This window comes from Salvelinus fontinalis, chromosome 12 (genome assembly GCF_029448725.1).
Source record: "Salvelinus fontinalis isolate EN_2023a chromosome 12, ASM2944872v1, whole genome shotgun sequence".
NCBI lineage: Eukaryota > Metazoa > Chordata > Actinopteri > Salmoniformes > Salmonidae > Salvelinus > Salvelinus fontinalis.
In genome coordinates, this window is record NC_074676.1 from 36,700,207 (window position 1) to 36,718,110 (window position 17,904).

General features: G+C 41.6%; 1 protein-coding gene across 1 annotated transcript in view; it reads left to right on the forward strand.

Annotated features, from left to right (window-relative positions):
• The window catches only part of LOC129867291 (AP-1 complex subunit mu-1-like), a 31,549-nt gene that overhangs the window by 11,544 nt on the left and 2,101 nt on the right, over window positions 1-17,904 (forward strand). Inside the window, exons 8-11 of the mRNA XM_055940586.1 lie at window positions 5,106-5,177; window positions 5,319-5,477; window positions 5,656-5,781; window positions 12,117-12,192. Of these exons, the coding sequence (XP_055796561.1) occupies window positions 5,106-5,177; window positions 5,319-5,477; window positions 5,656-5,781; window positions 12,117-12,192 (433 nt within the window). The remainder of the gene's footprint in view (window positions 1-5,105; window positions 5,178-5,318; window positions 5,478-5,655; window positions 5,782-12,116; window positions 12,193-17,904) is intronic.

The following is a 17,904-nucleotide window of genomic DNA, read 5'->3' on the forward strand; positions in this document are numbered from 1 at the left end:
TTGCGCAATCGACTCCATTCAAATCGTCATCACGTAAAGACATCCAGGGGAAGACGTAAGCAGTGTTAGTATCCTCATAGCATTCACAGAGACCTTTAAAGTGACTCCAGATCAGGGGCCAAGATGTGTGAAATCTGACTCCATGTCAGGGAAATTGCTGTAGAATGAGTTCTGTTCCACTCAGAGACAAAATTTCAACGGCTATAGAAACTAGAGACTGTTTTCTATCCAATAATAATAATAATATGCATATTGTACGAGCAAGAATTGAGTAGGAAGCCGTTTAAAAATTACACGATTTCCAGAAAAAGTGACAACAGCACCCCCTATCCTAATGAGGTTAAAGGGGAGTCTTTTCCTCAAAGAAGTTCATGAATTTGTTACTGCTGAAGTGAAAGCCATCCTCTCTTGGGGAATGCTGCTTTTTAGTTAGCTTTGCGACAGTATCAAAAATACATTTCGGATTGATCTTATTTTCCTCAATCAAGTTGGAAAAATAGGATGATCGACCAGCAGTGAGGGCGCTTCGATACTGCACGGTACTATCTTTCCAAGCTAGTCGGAAGACTTCCAGTTTGGTGTAGCGCCATTTCCGTTCCAATTTTCTGGAAGCTTGCTTATGAGCTCAGGTATTTTCTGTATACCAGGGAGCTAGTTTCTTATATCAAATGTTTTTAGTTTTTAGGGGTGCAACTGCATCTAGGGTATTGCGCAAGGTTAAATTGAGTTCCTCAGTTAGGTGGTTAACTGATTTTTGTCCTCTGACGTCCTTGGGTAGGCAGAGGGAGTCTGGAAGGGCATCAAGGAATATTTATTGCGATTGCAAACCTAATAAAATGGTGGTCCGATAGTCCAGGGTTATGAGGGAAAACATTAAGATCCACAACATTTATTTCATGGGACAAAACTAGGTCCAGAGTATGACTGTGGCAGTGAGTATGTCCAGAGACATGTTGGACAAAACCCACTGAGTCGATGATGGCTCCGAAAGCCCTTTGGAGTGGGTCTGTGGACTTTTCCATGTGAATATTAAAGTCACCAAAAATTTGAATATCTGCTATGACTACAAGGTCCGATAGGAACTCAATGAGGAACGCTGTATATGGCCCAGGAGGCCTGTAAACAGTAGCTATAAAAAGTGATTGGGTAGGCTGCATAGATTTCATGACAGAAGCTCAAAAGATGAAAACGTCTTTTCTTTTTTTTTCTTTTTTTGTAAATTGAAATTTGCTATCGTAAATGTTAGCAACACCTCCGCCTTTGCGGGATGCACGGGGGATATGGTCACTAGTGTAACCAGGAGGTGAGGCCTCATTTAACATAGTAAATTCATCAGGCTTAAGCCATGTTTCAGTCAGGGCAATCACATCAAGATTATGATCAGTGATTAGTTCATTGACTATAACTGCCTTGGAAGTGAGGGATCTAAAATGAAGTAGCCCTATTTTGAGATGTGAGGTATCATGATCTCTTTCAATAGTGGCAGGAATGGAGGTTATCTTTATTCTAGTGAGCTTGCTAAGGCGAACACCGCCATGTTTAGTTTTGCCCAACCTAGGTCGAGGCACAGACATGGTCTCAATGGGGATAGCTGAGCTGACTAGACTGACTGCTAATGGCAGACTCCACTAAGCTGGCAGGCTGGCTAACAGCCTGCCAGCTTGCCTGGCCTGCACCCTAATCACACCCTAATCAATCTACACACAATACCCCAAAATGACAACGCAAAAACAAGTTAAGAACATTTTGCAAATTTATTACAAATAAAAACCAGAAATGTCACATTTACATAAGTATTCAGACCCTTCACTCAGCAATTTGTTGAAGCACTGTTGGCAGGGATTACAGTTTTGCGTCTTCTTGGGTATGACACTACTGTTGTAACTTTAATGGGTCACAGAGTTCATGTTTGAGTTAATTAATCGAGCTCTATCTAAAGATATTTGTAATTGTATTAGAATTTGGGTGTTGGAGATTGAGAGAACTACATACATATTTTGTACTGGTTAGTATTGAATTAGGCTTTTGACTGCAAGTTCCAGAATGCCTTGCGACAGGAAGTAGAGAGAGAATGCGCTAGTTAAGTGCAATTGACAGGTGATTATCCTGACTCCTTAGCGCTAGCAACTCATTATTCATTGTTCTGTAGAATCTAAAGTTTGTAAATGTAACTTGAACAAGTATTATTACTAAAAGAAGCTTTCATATCAAACCTGACGTCCTGAGTCAATCCTTTGAAGATAGTTATTCTATAACTACTTTTCTCCAAAAAGTACTATCTTTATCTTTGTCCCCATGTGCAGTTGCAAACCGTAGTCTGGCTTTTTTATGGTGGTTTTGGAGCAGTGGCTTCTTCCTTGCTGAGCGGCCTTTCAGGTTGTCGATATAGGACTCTTTACTGTGGATATAGATACTTTTGTACCTGTTTCCTCCAGCATCTTCACAAGGTCCTTTGCTGCTGTTCTGGGATTGATTTGCACTTTTCGCATCAAAGTACGTTCATCTCTAGGAGACAGAACGCGTCTCCTTCCTGAGTGGTATGACGGCTGCGTGGTCCCATGGTGTTTATACGTACTATTGTTTGTATAGATGAATGTGGTACCTTCAGGCGTTTGGAAATTGCTCCCAAGGATGACCCAGACTTGTGGAGGTCTACAATTCTTTTTTTCTGATGTCTTGGCTGATTTCTTTTGATTTTCCCATGATGTCAAACAGAGGCAGTGAGTTTGAAGGTAGACCTTGAAATACATCCACAGGTACACCTCCAATTGACTCAAATGATGTCAATTAGCCCATCAGAAGCTTCTAAAGCCATGACATAATTTTCTGGAATTTTCCAAGCTGTTTAAAGGCACAGTCAACTTAGTGTATGTACTGACTCACTGGAATTGTGATACAGTGAAATAATCTGTCTGTAAACAGTTGTTGGAAAAATTACTTGTCATGCACGAAATAGATGTCCTAACCGACTTGCCAAAATTATAGATTGTTAAGAAGTTTGGAGTGGTTGAAAAACAAGTTTTAATTACTCCAACCTAAGTGTGTGTAAATTTCCGACCTCAACTGTACATAAAAAATGTAGTCTCAAGGTCAATGAGGATAGTGGATGTGAGGGTTTAAGTGAGATTGCTTATAACAGCGCCACCTATAGGCCAATCAGTACCATTCTTTTTGACGAAGTTACTCAATGTGTGCTAAAGTTTTGACCATATCAAGGACAAATAATAATCTAAGAATAACAATAGCTTCGCTGTGATCCCCTCAACTTTATTTGTATAGCGCTTTTCAATGCAAGTGCTTCACATCATAAAATAGAAGTACTTACAAAGAAACAAAGACGGGAGGAAGGAGAATGAAAAAAGATGGCCAAATAAAGTCATACATTAAAAGCATCTTTATAAAAATGTATATTCAGCAGGGATTTAAAGCTACTTTGTTGGGGAACCGACCAAATTCAGAGAGATTAGACCTTTCATTCCCGTTGAAAGCAAGTCTACAAAGCGGTAGATCTGTTCTGTGTGTGCTATTTCTATGCTTCCCGTTCTGAAGTTTTGTTTTTGTGTCTTTTGGTTTTGTACACCAGCTTCAAACAGCTGAATATACTGAACAAAAATATAAACGCAACATGTAAAGTGTTGGTTTCATGAGCTGAATAAAAGATCCCAGATATTTTACATACATACCAAGCTTTTTTCTCAAATGTTGAGCACATTTGTTTATATCCCTGTTATTGAGCATTTCTCCTTTGCCAAGATAATCCATCTACCCGACAGGTGTGGCATATCAAGAATCTGGTTAAACAGCATTATCTTTTCACAGGTGCACCTTGTGCTGGGGACAAAAGGCTGCTCTAAAATGTGCCGTTTTGTCACACAGCACAATGCCAAGTTTTGAGGGAATGTGCAATTGGCAAGCTGACTGCAGGAATGTCTACCAGAGCTGTTGCCAGATAATTTAATGTTAATTTCTCTACCATAAGCCGTATCCAATGTTGTTTTAGAGAATTTGGCAATACGTCCTACCGGCCTCACAACCGCATACCGCGTGTATGGTGGTGTGTGGGCGAGCGGTTTGCCGACGTAAACGTTGTGAACAGAGTGCCCCATGGTGGCGATGGGGTTATGGTATGGGCAGGCATAAGCTACGGACAACAAACACAATTGCATTTTATCGATGGCAATTTGAATGCACAAAAATACCGTGACGAATACCGTTTTTTTAAGGGTATCTGACCAACAGCTGCTTATCTGTATTCCCAGTCATGTAAAATCCATAGTTTATGGCCTAATGAATTTATTTCAATTGACTGATTTCCTCATATGAACTTTAACTCAGTAAAATAAGTGACGTTGCATGTAGGGTTTTATTTTTGTTGAGTATACAATATTTTTGGTTATGGAAAATGTATTTCACAGCAGTGTAGATGGTACAATGATTCTCAACTCAATGAATGCTTGTTTTGTCTCACAAACTGACATTAGGCGAACTATTAGAATTTTAGCAACCAGGAAATGGCAGCGCGATTTCTGCATGGTGCATCTTTAGTCATTGAATCTGCAAGCCCATGTTTTTTTTTTTTTTTTTAATGGATATTCTCCATTCAAAGGGCTTCAAAGCCCTGTTTTAATGGAGATTCTCAGTTGAAATGGCTTCTTAGTCCAAGACTAGGCTTTATATCTGTCCGGGAAACCGCTCCTTTTGGGATGCGCATGCCATTAGAAGTGTTATAAGTTGGAATTCGTACTTGGTGAAACTGCCACATCCATTTGCGACATTACAACTACAAAGAAGTTAGTTCAAACAACGACTACTGTTTTCTTCCCTCGGACGTCATTGCATGTGCGATAGAACAGCAGTGTACTTTTTTTGTTGCTACGATGCTCGATGCTCATCTGGTTTCATTAACAAAAACAATAATACATGCGCTGAACAGTAGCACTGTTTCACCTTATGCAGATTTCAGCTTTAAGGTAATCATATTTCTTTATGCATATGAGATTGTGACATTATGCATATATGAGAAAGATGTGTCAAAGCAGAAATGACCCTTTCGATGCATTGTTGAGAAGTTGTTTTTTTAAGCCTTAGAAATGTGTTGTCCCCAGGTGAAGCCCCTGATCTGGATTGAGTCTGTGATAGAGAAACACTCTCACAGCAGGATCGAGTACATGATTAAGGTAAACACCAGCCCTGCAACGTTACCCAGCAGCTAAGATAACAGTATGCTTAGGTATCAAATCAATAGTTAACCACGAAGCTATCATAAACACAATAAGCATGATCTTCTGAAATACAATATATTGATCTCACTCACTCAGGCTAAGAGTCAGTTCAAGAGGCGGTCCACAGCCAACAATGTGGAGATCCACATTCCAGTTCCCACAGATGCCGACTCGCCCAAGTTCAAGACCACGGTGGGCAGTGTCAAGTGGATCCCAGAGAACAGCGAGGTCATCTGGTCCATTAAGTCATTCCCGGTGAGTACAACACACTGGACTGCATGCTAAAGTAGACCATATTTTTCAAAGTGGGGTTCTTTGAGTGACTGATCATCATAACCACAAATACAGATCTCAAGTGTCACAACTAACCTGAATAAATGTATGTATAAAACAACACCATGATCCTAACTGTTGCTCTTTTGTCTTGTCCCAGGGGGGTAAGGAGTATCTGATGAGGGCCCACTTCGGTCTGCCCAGTGTGGAAGCAGAGGACAAGGAGGGGAAGCCCCCCATCAGTGTCAAGTTTGAGATCCCCTACTTCACTACTTCTGGCATCCAGGTAAGATGCCTTCCTTGCTGCAGTACCTCTTTTATCCACCAGGGGTGTCTCTTGTTGCTTTTAGTAGTGGGAAACTGGTAATCATTCTAACACATGATGGAGCTATTGTAACACATATGAGGTCTGCCTGTTCAAGCTGAGACCTGAGGTCTGTCTGGTTTGGTGCGCTTGGTTTGCTGCTTCGGGTACTGGTGCTGTTTGTATGTGGTATTTTGACTACAGACTATGTGACACTGTCAGTTAACACAGGGAGAACATCATCCCTTCATCACCATAGTGTTTGCCTGGTGGGTCTCTGTCAGAGATGTTGGCCTCTCTGTCACTAAGCTACACTGGAGAGCTTTGGAGTTGACAAGTTGCTCTCTTTCTGGGAAACAGCAGAATGTGTGCACTGTATCCAGAAAGATCTGCACAGGTGCTGTATAGCCAGCATCAGGAAATTGCCCAAAAATAAAAACACGATCCACACACACTGCTTTTAGCACTCAAAATTGCCTTGTTGTATTGAGACATTGTTTTGACAAATACTGTGACATAATGGTCAAAAGCTTGTTGATGGTTAAGTGAAGAACAATTAGGAGCACAGTACAGTGTGCAGGTCTGTATTGTTGTAGGTCAATGTCATTCTCTCCCTGACAGCCCTCTGGGAGCTGTGGGTCCCCTGATCGATCCAATCAACCTCCAGATCTGCCACCAGGGAAATGACTTCGTAGCCCAGAGAATCAAAGGAAAGCCTTTTCATTGGCTCAGAGGAGGTTCTCTCGCCTCGTGTCTTTGTATGCCCTCAGGGCAGCCTAAATTTGTCGGGGCATGGACTGGGAAAGGTGTCGAAAGCATTTCACAGGGATATTGGCCCATGTTGACTCCAATGCTTCCCACAGTTGTGACTCATTTCTCTGAACAGGTGGAAGAAAAAAAACATCACCAAATTCACTGGGAGAACTTTACATTGGATGAAGATGCAGTACTCCGGCACCTCCGTACTACCTGTTCTTGGGGTTGATTGGTGTGGTGGGTCCGTGGGGGGCTTTTGACCATTTCTTTGGATTCCTCATGTCGAACTCGTTGTTAGAAAAGTTTCGTCCAAATCAGATGTTAGTTTCTATATTTATTGAATATGATATGAATCCTATAAATTAAAATGGTCAATTTGGGTGCAATCAATTAGTTTAATTTCTCAGATCAAATTATATTTCAACAGAATGTTGCAATTATGGTAATTGGTCTGAAACTGTTTGTTAGAAACAGATACAATCTGAGATGGTGGGTGTCAATCCTCTAGTGCTTTCTGAGGTGAAACAACCCGTATCATGTTTTGCACTGGACGCAGCACATTCAATAACATCCCACACATAATTGAGAGGCAGGGGATTAAATTACACTTTGCTTGAATTTCTCTGGAAATCAGGACATTTTGGCACTAATGGAAAATGGGGACTTTGTAATGAAATCAAGCGATTGGAGATATTGACAGTGTCTTCCTGTTATGTTCTACCAGAGAACGGTCACTGAAAGGTTTCATCATCACTCCAAGATGCTCTCGTTAACGTAGCAACACGTAGGCCTACTTAACCCCATTAATGGCACCTTGAGGAAAGAGTTGCTTGTAAACCGCAGCTCCTCAAAATAACTCACTCAACCAGAGATCAATGGAGACATCATCAGAGAGATGCCGCTGGAAGCTGCTATTTAGGGCGTTTGATTGAGCTACTGTGTTTTTTGGCTCTAGCTGACCCCAAGGCCGCTTCGCTGGTGTTCCAGGTCCTCTTGAATTGTGCAGAACCCCTGAGCCCACCGCACGCCACCAAGGATCTCTTCTAGCATGGAGGGAACGTTTAGGCAGCTTGGACTTATTATGTGAAATCCATAGATTAGGGCTAAATGTAATTTATTTCAATTGACTTATGAACTCTAAGCCAGTAAAATAGTTTCATGTTGCGTTTATATTTTTGTTCAATCTAGTTTATCAACATTTTAAGCAAAAAAAATCTGATCTGTTGTATGAGCCTCATTGCTTTTAAAATGTTTTTGGATGTAGCTTAGGCCTACTGGTTGTTTGGGATCAATCATCTGACAACTCTGTCTGTTTGGAATAAGTTATTTCTTTCTCGCACAGAATGACAAGCTGACCAATAGAATAGGTATACTTTTCTACTATGGAGGATAGTAAGATTGACTTAGGTTTGTGATTTTGCTGTTCGTTACTCATCTTGTTGGCTGAGGAAAAGTAAATGTGGACCGTTATTCTAACATCTTCAAATTGGGATCGGAATTCGTTAATAAGGACGCACACTATTGCATCCTGTCCTGTTAAAATTAATTAGGCCTACTATAATCTGCATGTGATTTCAGTCATTCTGAGCATTGTGGGTTGACACCCTAATCAGGTCATGCATCCAATGCATATTGGTCCGGTACATTTCTTAAATGTCCAGTAAATTAAAATGCTGCCAGTCAAGTGTCCGGTGTCACATTTTCCTCACAGAAACCCTGGTGTGTGGGCGTATGTATGCGTGCCTCTGCGTATGCCTGGCTACATGTGTGAGCGTATGTGTGCGAATGTGCGTGCTTACTCTCCACGCTCCCTTGTCTCTCGCACACGACACGCGGCACCAGCAAAAAAAAGAAAGAGGAACCACATCATCAGCTCCTTAATTAGACAGTGTGGTATATCAGAGCGTATCAAAGTGGTGTTTAACCCCACTGCCAGGCGTACAGGCAGATGTGCATCAAGCTCCCCAGCCATACCCCATCTGAGGTAGAAAAGGGAAGTTTAACACCAGAGTGGTTGGACTGCTGTAGAGGCAGGGGCAGCATTTTTTTTTTTATAGCCTGCTGATTGTAGGGGAGCCACATGAGGGCTCATCTGTCCCCCTCTAGGGGATAATTACAGCTAGGTTCCCCCTCCCCTCAGACACAGTGGCGTGACCCACCAGCCCCTTAGAGATGTACTCCATATAGGCCCAGTCAACCACCAGAACAGAACACATGACCAACTGCAAGTATTCATGTACTATAAAATGTACAATAAATACATCATAGTCCATATTATGTTTGTACTGTGTATGAAAATAAGAATTGTGTTTGGCACAGACATCATGACAGATATCCTGAAAAGTAGATATTATTGTGTGGTACTATTCAGGTGCCCAAGAAATTGATTGATGGATGTGCCTTTGCTGTAAGTTTTGTAAGCACATGATCATTTGATCTTAATTTGATGTACATTAAGTTGTTCCTGTTTTGGGGTGGCACAGGTATACTAGTGGTTAGATCGTTGGGCCAGTAACCGAAGGGTTGCTGGATCGAATCCCCAAGCTGACATGGTAAAGATCTGTGTCGTTCTGCCCCTGAACGAAGCAGTTAACCCACTGTAGGCCGTCATTTGTAAATAAGAATTTGTTCTTAACTGACTTGCCTAGTTAAATAAAGGTTAAAAATGTTTTATTTCTGTTTACTTATTTTATTATCAAACATCTATCAGTAGGTAGTAGAGCTGTCATGTAGACCTAGTTGTTTCAAAGAAGAACTTCAAAAACAAGTTGTTTATTGGACCCTGGTTGACAGGTTCAGTGCCTATTTTAGCTTCAGCATTAATTGAAGCTATTAATTTGATCAGCATGAGGCAAAGAGCTATTGAAATGGTGAATGATCTACCAGAGCCTGAAGAAAGCTCTTATAAACAACTACTGTCTCGATACAGAATGTGAATACACTCAGAGAAATCCTTGAAGACTGAGGACACATTCATCCCCAAGCTAAATATGCTGTATTTCAAGAGGGTGTCCTTGAAATATGGCATATTTAGCTTGCTCCAAATGTGTCTGAAACTTTTATACCGACTGTGTGAAAAATGTTGCCAAATCGTGCCTGCTTTGGTCTTACAGTAGTTTATAACAACAAACATCTAAAATTGTAAGGCTCCAGACAACTTAGACATAGAATATAGTAGGCTACACCTCGATTTAGCTGTGTTTTATTACAGAATCGTATCAGCCAACCTTGTTACTGTCTGTGACTAACTGGTAGTGTAGGAATATGGAGCTACCAATTTCACCACAGGCCATGTAGAGTTGTAGACAGGTCAACTAATGTTGGAGATGTCAGAAGGAGAATAAAACTTTGTCCTTGTTTCACCCTGTGGGTACTATTTCTGTATCTGGCAGTTTCTCACTATGACTCTTGATGACTAAAACTTTAGAAACTGTGAAATATTAGGGAACTTTGAATAGGCTCAGTTATGGTACCATGTTTAGGCAAGATGAGACTAAAGGTTAGTGTGATTCTTGCTGATTTTAAAGTATGAATGTATCAATAAGGCCAAGAGTGTGCAAAGCTGTCAAGACAAAGGGTGGCTACTTTGAAGAATCTCAAATATAGAATATATTTTGATTTGTTTAACACTTATTTGCTTACTACATGATTCCATACGTGTTATTTCATAGTGTTGATGTCTTCACTATTATTCTACAATGTAGAAAATTGTAAAAAATTAAGAAAAACCCTTGAATGAGTAGGTGTGTCCAAACTTTTGACCGGTACTGTACGTCATTCATAATCTTTATTGCTATGCAGGTCTATGTATGAGCTGGTAGCACAATTGAGGTTAGCTAGGGACACTGTCAGTGATAACCACCAGGCCTTTCTGAATCGGCCTTGTAGGCTTGCTTTAACTGCTAGCACTCCTGTTCTGCCAATGACAACCACTGGACCTGACTGATGTTAGCTTTAACATGCCAGCACTGAGATCCTCCTGTTCTCACAATGAGAAGAGCCTCTACTGTCTAGACTACAGACACACACACACACACACACACACACTCACACCGCTCTGAGACAGTTCAGACAGTCCTCCCATATGCATATAGACCTATTCATTTTGCATTGTGTATCGGTCGTGTGATCTGCCTCAAACACCCTTTAGATCTTAAATTACACTTGGCATTGGCATTGTGCTCAAATGGGAGGAGATTTACAGCTCACAGTCCAAATACAGCGCTAGTCTGACATGAATAATGTCAAGTCAGCAGACAGATTTACCTCGGTGGAGTAAATTATGTGTTTGTATCCTACTAGGTTGCCTTTGCACCAGTTTATGGGATCACAGCCTTTTCATAGGGGAATGCAGCAGCCCCCCCTCTGTAACCGTTTGGTATTTTATTAGGATCCCCATTAGCTGTTGCGAAAGCAGCAGCTACTCTTCCTGGGGTCCACACAAAACATGACATAATATCGAACATTAATAGACAAGAACAGAACTACATCAATTGTTTCTTTGTTGCCTGTTATGAGAAATCAATCTTGTGTGTCTTGGAGGTAGGTTGTGCCCTAGTACTCGCAGTGTTCACACCTTTCTGAGAGGAAGATCAAATATTTATATTGGGTGGCCAACTGCATGCCTGTTGCATCTTCATCAGGACCACCAGACAAATCAGACTTAGAGGTGCTCATTGAGGAGCCTTTAAGGGCCGATGATGTCCTGGCTTTCTTCATTATGGCCCAGTTATGAATGATGGTACCCTTGGTGTAAAGTGTTTCACTCCCTAATGCAAAATCTCATATCTTCCACATATGGTGTTGATAAAAAGCTCAGTATTTATGTGAAGAGAGCTGGGCTGCGGTGTGGTGTGCTGAGTCCATTTACACATTGTCAAATCTGCCTGTCAGTGTAATTCTCTGGGCTGTTATTGCAAGTGTTTTATCTTGGAAGATTTAAGACTTAATCCCCCCCACTCTCTATCTGTTAGAATCTCTGGATGCCTGAAGGTGGTCCTCGTTTCAATGAGAGCCCGGCCATGAAACAATGGGGGAATATGAAGCTCAATTAATTATAAGAGCACCACGAAGATAAGCATATTAAAGGGATACTTCTGGATTTTTACATGCTAGCAGTTACCATAGACTCCTAGCCATTGTGCTAACGCTAGTTGGCAATTGCGCTAACGCCGGTTAGCAACTTCCGTCAAACTGCACGTAGACATAAAAATGGTATCCACATGTTCATCTGACTCTAGGGAAGTGGATAACCAGCTTGTTTCTGGAATGTGAGAAGTTCTCATCTGCAGACATTGACTTGTGTTGCAGCCAGGGCATATTTGACCTTTGTGGTTGTTGCCTGAAACATGGCATTGTTAAAGTTAGTATTTGAGTAAATATAAACAATAAAATCATCCTGGTAAAAACAATACAGTATCATATACAGTAAACCTGATTTTGTTCTATTCGTTATAGTGTACTTTACAACCCCTCCCCCCACCTTCCTCACTTGAAACACGGTTTGCTCTGTGTGATGAAAGACATGTTTTGTGAAAACGTTTGCTCACTCCTGTTTTTAGGTGCGCTACCTGAAGATCATTGAGAAGAGTGGCTACCAGGCTCTGCCATGGGTTCGATACATCACACAGAACGGGGGTAAGGTTGAACATTCTCCACACATGTAGTAATAATAATAAGCATTCACACTTCTCTCAAAGAAGACTTCATCTCATTCCATTATACTGTAATAATGATCTCTCATTATCATACCACCCACTAAACATCTGCATGTAAACACCGTCATCTACCATCAATCCTATGTGTTGAATTGTGCATGTATCTGAACAGCCATTTGGCTCTGCTCCGGTCCTCCGTGGTTCCATTGGCGCTTCTACTCTGTTGCCCCTCACATTAAATGTCTTGGCCTTTTTATTGGTTTCAATAGTTTTAGTAATTGCAGCACTGAATGTTGCTTCAGGGACCTTTTTTTTTCTCCCTGCCATGAACTACATCTAGGAGACACACTGCTAGCAAGGGGTCTGTAATGCCAGTAGATTTGGTTATTTTCTCTCCCCTCTTCTACTGTACAGTACATCATGATGTGAGGTTCTACAGTACAGTCTGCAGTCCATCTCTCTCCAGGCCTCTCTTCCTGATAAGGTTATCTGTGCAGATGGTCTGAGACAGGGCCCCTCCCACCTCTGATTGGCAGGAAGGAAGTAGCCAGGCAATAGCGTTATTCTTGGCGGCCGCTGGCCAGCTGTCATACTGTACTACACCCCATCGAATGGCTGTCTGAATTATAAGCAGAGCAAACCCAGCCAATATTAATTATCTCCGATATCAACCAGAGGAAGGCATTCATCTCCACTCGACTGGGCGCTTGTTTTGATACTTTGTCAATCAGGGGGGGTTGAATCTTTTGGTCCGGGCAGTCTTTTTGTCTGCTCTGTGCAAGGTCAGACTACAATTCCTGGGTCTGTTTTTGTCTGCGTGTGTGAATTGAAGATACAGTTGAAGACTAGCCTATTTGGAATCACTGACTCGCTGATGGAATTCATGTCAATCTTTTTACTACAATAAAACTAGATAAAACTGACAAACTGTATCTCCAGTAGGGTTGGGCGGTATCCAGGGTATGACATTCAGGTAAATTTATCAGTGGCGGGCCGGGCCAGTACCAAGTGGCATGCAGAATTCAATAGTGGGTGATTTCATGTTTCATTTGCAGTCTGGGCAAGTACCTTTTTAAAAAAATATTATAGCTAACCATAAAATCTGATATTTACACTTTACCCCCCCCCCCCCTTCTCAAGGATGACAATAGCCTTAACATATGAAACTGTTTCAAATGTAATATTCTCCTCTTGAAATGAGCCCAATAATATATTGCAATATCTTTTAGGGCGTGTACATGAACCATATTATCAGGCAGGTGTGCTATTATAGCAATAAGCATTATCACCTAAAGTCAGATGGATGTAGCATGGTGACTACATGGCTGAAGAATGGGGTTGCTCTTCTGCATTATTAACCACAATACGCTATTCATTAGCTAGGCCACACTCTAAATGTCATCTTGTTGCTTGCTAAATGTTCTAAAAAAACTCCCAATGTCACTAATAAATAATGTGATTTTGAGTGTTTTATAAATACTGTGTAATTGTGTGCATTTTCCAGTGAATATAGGCCTACCGTTAATGCATTCAATTGGCCGACGCGCTTCCCGCTGGTACTTTTTTTGTTATATGCCAGACATCTCGTTTGTAAAACACTGTCAATTGCGGTAAAAATGGAGTTGAAAAATGAATCGTACTGCACTGAAAAGCCATGATCAGGCTCTTTTCAATAATTGCAATCAAAACTGTTGTCTTCCTGAGATTGCAGTTATATGTGTTGTGCAGTGACTGGGCTTATTAGAACATATTATTTTCCACTTAGCGATCAGCTGTGTGAGGAGTTGTGTGCTTTTGCCACCCAACAATGGATATTCAGCTGATCAACGACATGGCTACTTAACAGCTTCAGGAATTCATCTGTTATTAAACAATTATATCAACTTGACAATCAAGCAGTTCAATAGTGTAGGCCTACATAAACCTTTCTTTGCTAATGACATCGCTGTGTATGATGTCTGATATGAAAAAAGACTGAAAAGCAGGTGGAGGACTTTTTATTCTGTGATTGTGTGGAATCCAAGTGCCGATGTTCAACTCTGAATTGGGCTTCCCGCCTCCGCTGAGATGTGTCCGGCACGAGTATCCAGGACGTAGCCTACTGAGGCGGGGCTCACTCGAGACAGAAAGGGAAGGCTTCCTCCGCTTGGAAACCGAATGCTGATTTAATAAATATTGTGAAGCGTCAGATATCGGGAAGATTGTTAAGGAATAAATACAAATCTAAATGATTATTTTCTGTTTTGAAGTTTGAAAATGTACTGGCTCAAGCCAAATGAAAGCTTCATTAACTTGCCCGGGTGAGCTCGGCAGAGGTTGCTGGGCCAGCGGGCAGCCCTGAATGTCGAGCTCTGCCTTAATACCATTCCTGTACCATACTGGGGTATACAGTATTACCAGCAGTGCACACAAGGGCTGCTATTTTCTTTCCAAACATAAAAAAATTATTCATTTGTCATACAAAACAAAATTAGGAGGCAGAGATCTTTAACCGGGAGGGGATTTATTGACTCTGCTGTAAACAACAAGCTTGATCTTGCAAGTTAGCAAACCAAATGCATCGCTGGAGCCCTGAGCTGGAGATAATTTATTTGGCACATCTTACATAGTTAAGTTATCGTTATAAGCAGTGGCGTAGCATGCACCCCCCTGAGCTTTAGGGTACCTCAAACCCCCCAAAAAACAAAAATATTGACAGCATTTCAAAATAGCCGGGTGTATATGGTATACCGCTCAAGTCTAATCTCCAGTGATCCATTTTCACCAGGAAGTATAATGAGTCCTGGCAATAAGACGGCTCCGTTTTGTCTCAATCCCTCTGAATAGATGAGTTCCACAGCTTTTGTCTGCGAGAAGAGATAAAACCAAGATATGCTGAAGCAGTTAAGTATCAATGACAGAGGTGCAGAATCATTATTTTGTAAGAGTGGGAAAAAAGGGAAGAAAAACACAGGATGGGGGGGAAAAGCTTTGAAGTCCCAGAGGACTGTGAGAACCTGCTAGCGTAGCGAGAGGGGAGGGCCGGCCGGAGAGGTCTTTGCCAAACGAAGGTGACCCCTCCGGTTTGGGGTTGGAGGATTACGAATATAGGCAGCCCACAGGGATTACACCTGCTTGCCCTTGCTCTTAAATGTTTGTTACCTTTCGTCACTGGGTTATTGCCAGTGCATTTAGCCAAGGAATGATTTAGGCATGCATATGTGAGTAGGGGAATTCAGCAGTGCTGAAACTGAAAGTGTAATTTTCTCTAAATGGTTCTGAAAAGATTCAATATAACAAGCACCAGTGGGTCTGTTGAATTACTCAAGTCAAATCAAATTTTATTAGTCACATGCGCAGAATACAACAGGTGTAGACCTTACAGTGAAGTGTTTACTTACGAGCCCCTAACCGACAGTGCAGTTTAAAAAAAAATATGGATAAAGTAACAAGTAATTAAAGAGGAGCAGTAAAACAATAACTATGTACAGGGAGGTGCCGGTACAGAGTCAATGTGCGGGGGCACCGGTTAGTTGAGGTAGTATGTACATGTAGGTAGAGTTAATTAAAGTGACTATGCATAGATGACAACAGAGATTGGCAGTGGGAGGGGGGGGCAATGCAAATAGTTTGTGTAGCCATTTGATAAGCTGTTCATGAGTATTATGGCTTGGGGGTAGAAGCTGTTTAGAAGCCTCTTGGACCTGGACTTGGCGCTCCGGTACCGCTTGCTGTGCGGTAGCAGAGAGAACAGTCTATGACTAGGGTGGCTGAAGTCTGAAGTCTTAAGTATGGGTGATAGATTTCATACTGGAGAGGTTAGACCTTAACTGTGAGTGGATCGCTGAATACTTACAGGGTAGTGAATACTTACAGGGTGAATACTTACAGGGTAGACTTAAAACTTGGGCAGTGCCAAGTTTTAAGTCCACATTCACCCCCAACGGCCCAACTGAATAGAAGCCAACGCCACCTGATCTGAGTACTTGCATCATCTTGATGAGCTCTGGATTATAGTTGCCACACTGGGCACCCGTTTCCAGACTGTTTCCTTGCCAGTGTCCACCGCAGACTGCTACCACACAACCATTTTCTTTTATTTTGTTCAAGAAAGTGATGCAACGTTAGCAGCCTTAACTGACAGATGATTCAGTCTGTATTCATTTTAAAGAGCAAATGTAGTTAGACATCCTTAATATTAAGCGTGGCACCCTGTGGTTTTATTAACCTCATCCATTAACATTTACAACTTCAAAGGGAAAGAAGTGATTCATTATTGACCTATGCCTAGCCTACATGACATATCACTCTGTAATCAAACAATGAAAGACAAAGTACTTCAAATTCCACGTTTCATATTACTTTAAAAGAGGAGCAGTGTTATTTTATGGGGAAGTGATACACTTCACTGTACAACAACAAAGCAGTGGCCCGAAGTCAACTAGAGGCCCTGATCTCTTTGGCAGCCTAGTGTTTTCTTCAGGCTGATTGAAAATCCTTGTCAGATTTGCAGAGTGGCTTGGGGGCCTTGATGTGGACTTAGGTCCTGATTGGCATGTTGATGGCGGTTGCTGTGGGGTCACAGGTCTGTGGTTTAGCTTCACCCGTGCACCGACAAGCACTTTGTTGTGGACGACGGCGTGCGAATGGCACATCATCTGCGTGTCCCTGTGTTAGTGTGCAATGACCAGGAGCCTGAGTCAGCAAAGCCACGCACTGTCACCATCTCCGCAAGAATAACTGTGTGCGTACGTTTTTGGGGAGAGGGGCGCATAGGACCAAATTAGAGATCTCCCATGAGCGGGCAGTAAAGGCCTGTAAACACAGCTTATCAATTACCACAGCCAAAGTAGTCCTAGACCTTAAGCTGTCTTATTCTACCCCTTTTAATGTTTTCTCTCAAACGCCATATAGGGAACCAGCATGTGTTTGATGGTTAGGAAGGGGGGAAACCAGTAGAACCATTGTCTAGCCCGTGGCATGTGCTTGCTACAATTTTTAAAATAGTTTATCCATCTGAGTCAGTTATTTAGACTGATGTGAAGACTGGATTAGAGAGTTCTGTTAAAAGTATCCTATTTTTTAAGAAATGTCATATTACCGAGTAGTACTATTTTGAAGTTTATTAGTTAAATGTTTAGAAAGGATCAAAAAGTCTTCAGTTTTATTCACATGAAAAAAGTATTTCAAACTAACAATATGAATCGCAACATTTAGAAAGCAAACCGTTGAGTTTCACTAGAAGTAAACATGTTGTGAAATTTAAAGCGTGTGTAGCAGGGACTTGTGGGCGTCTGTGTTAGACTCTTCATAACTATTGAATTTGGCACAGAATTTCTCCAACCACCGTCACAAACAAATTACAAATATGTCAGTAGTGTGTTTCAAAGTCAACTCGCGTCACAATACTATTGGGCTCCGGGCACTATTGTTCCAAGTGCCCTTGGTTCCCCTAGCAACCACAGAAACACTGTTCCACCTTAACCTTTGCACTTAATTGCTCTTAAAGCAGATACTGTTCAAGGCAAATGAAAACCAGATACGCTGGGCTTGGGGGGGCAAACCATTTCATCACTCCACGTCTAACGTCTTTTTTTATTACATACATTGAGGCTGTTTCTTCGGCTCCAGTGATTTTGGAGAGGTTTCTACTAACAGACGGTACTGATCTCGTTAAATCCGGCCCATGCTGCGTGCTTGCCCACATTGTGAC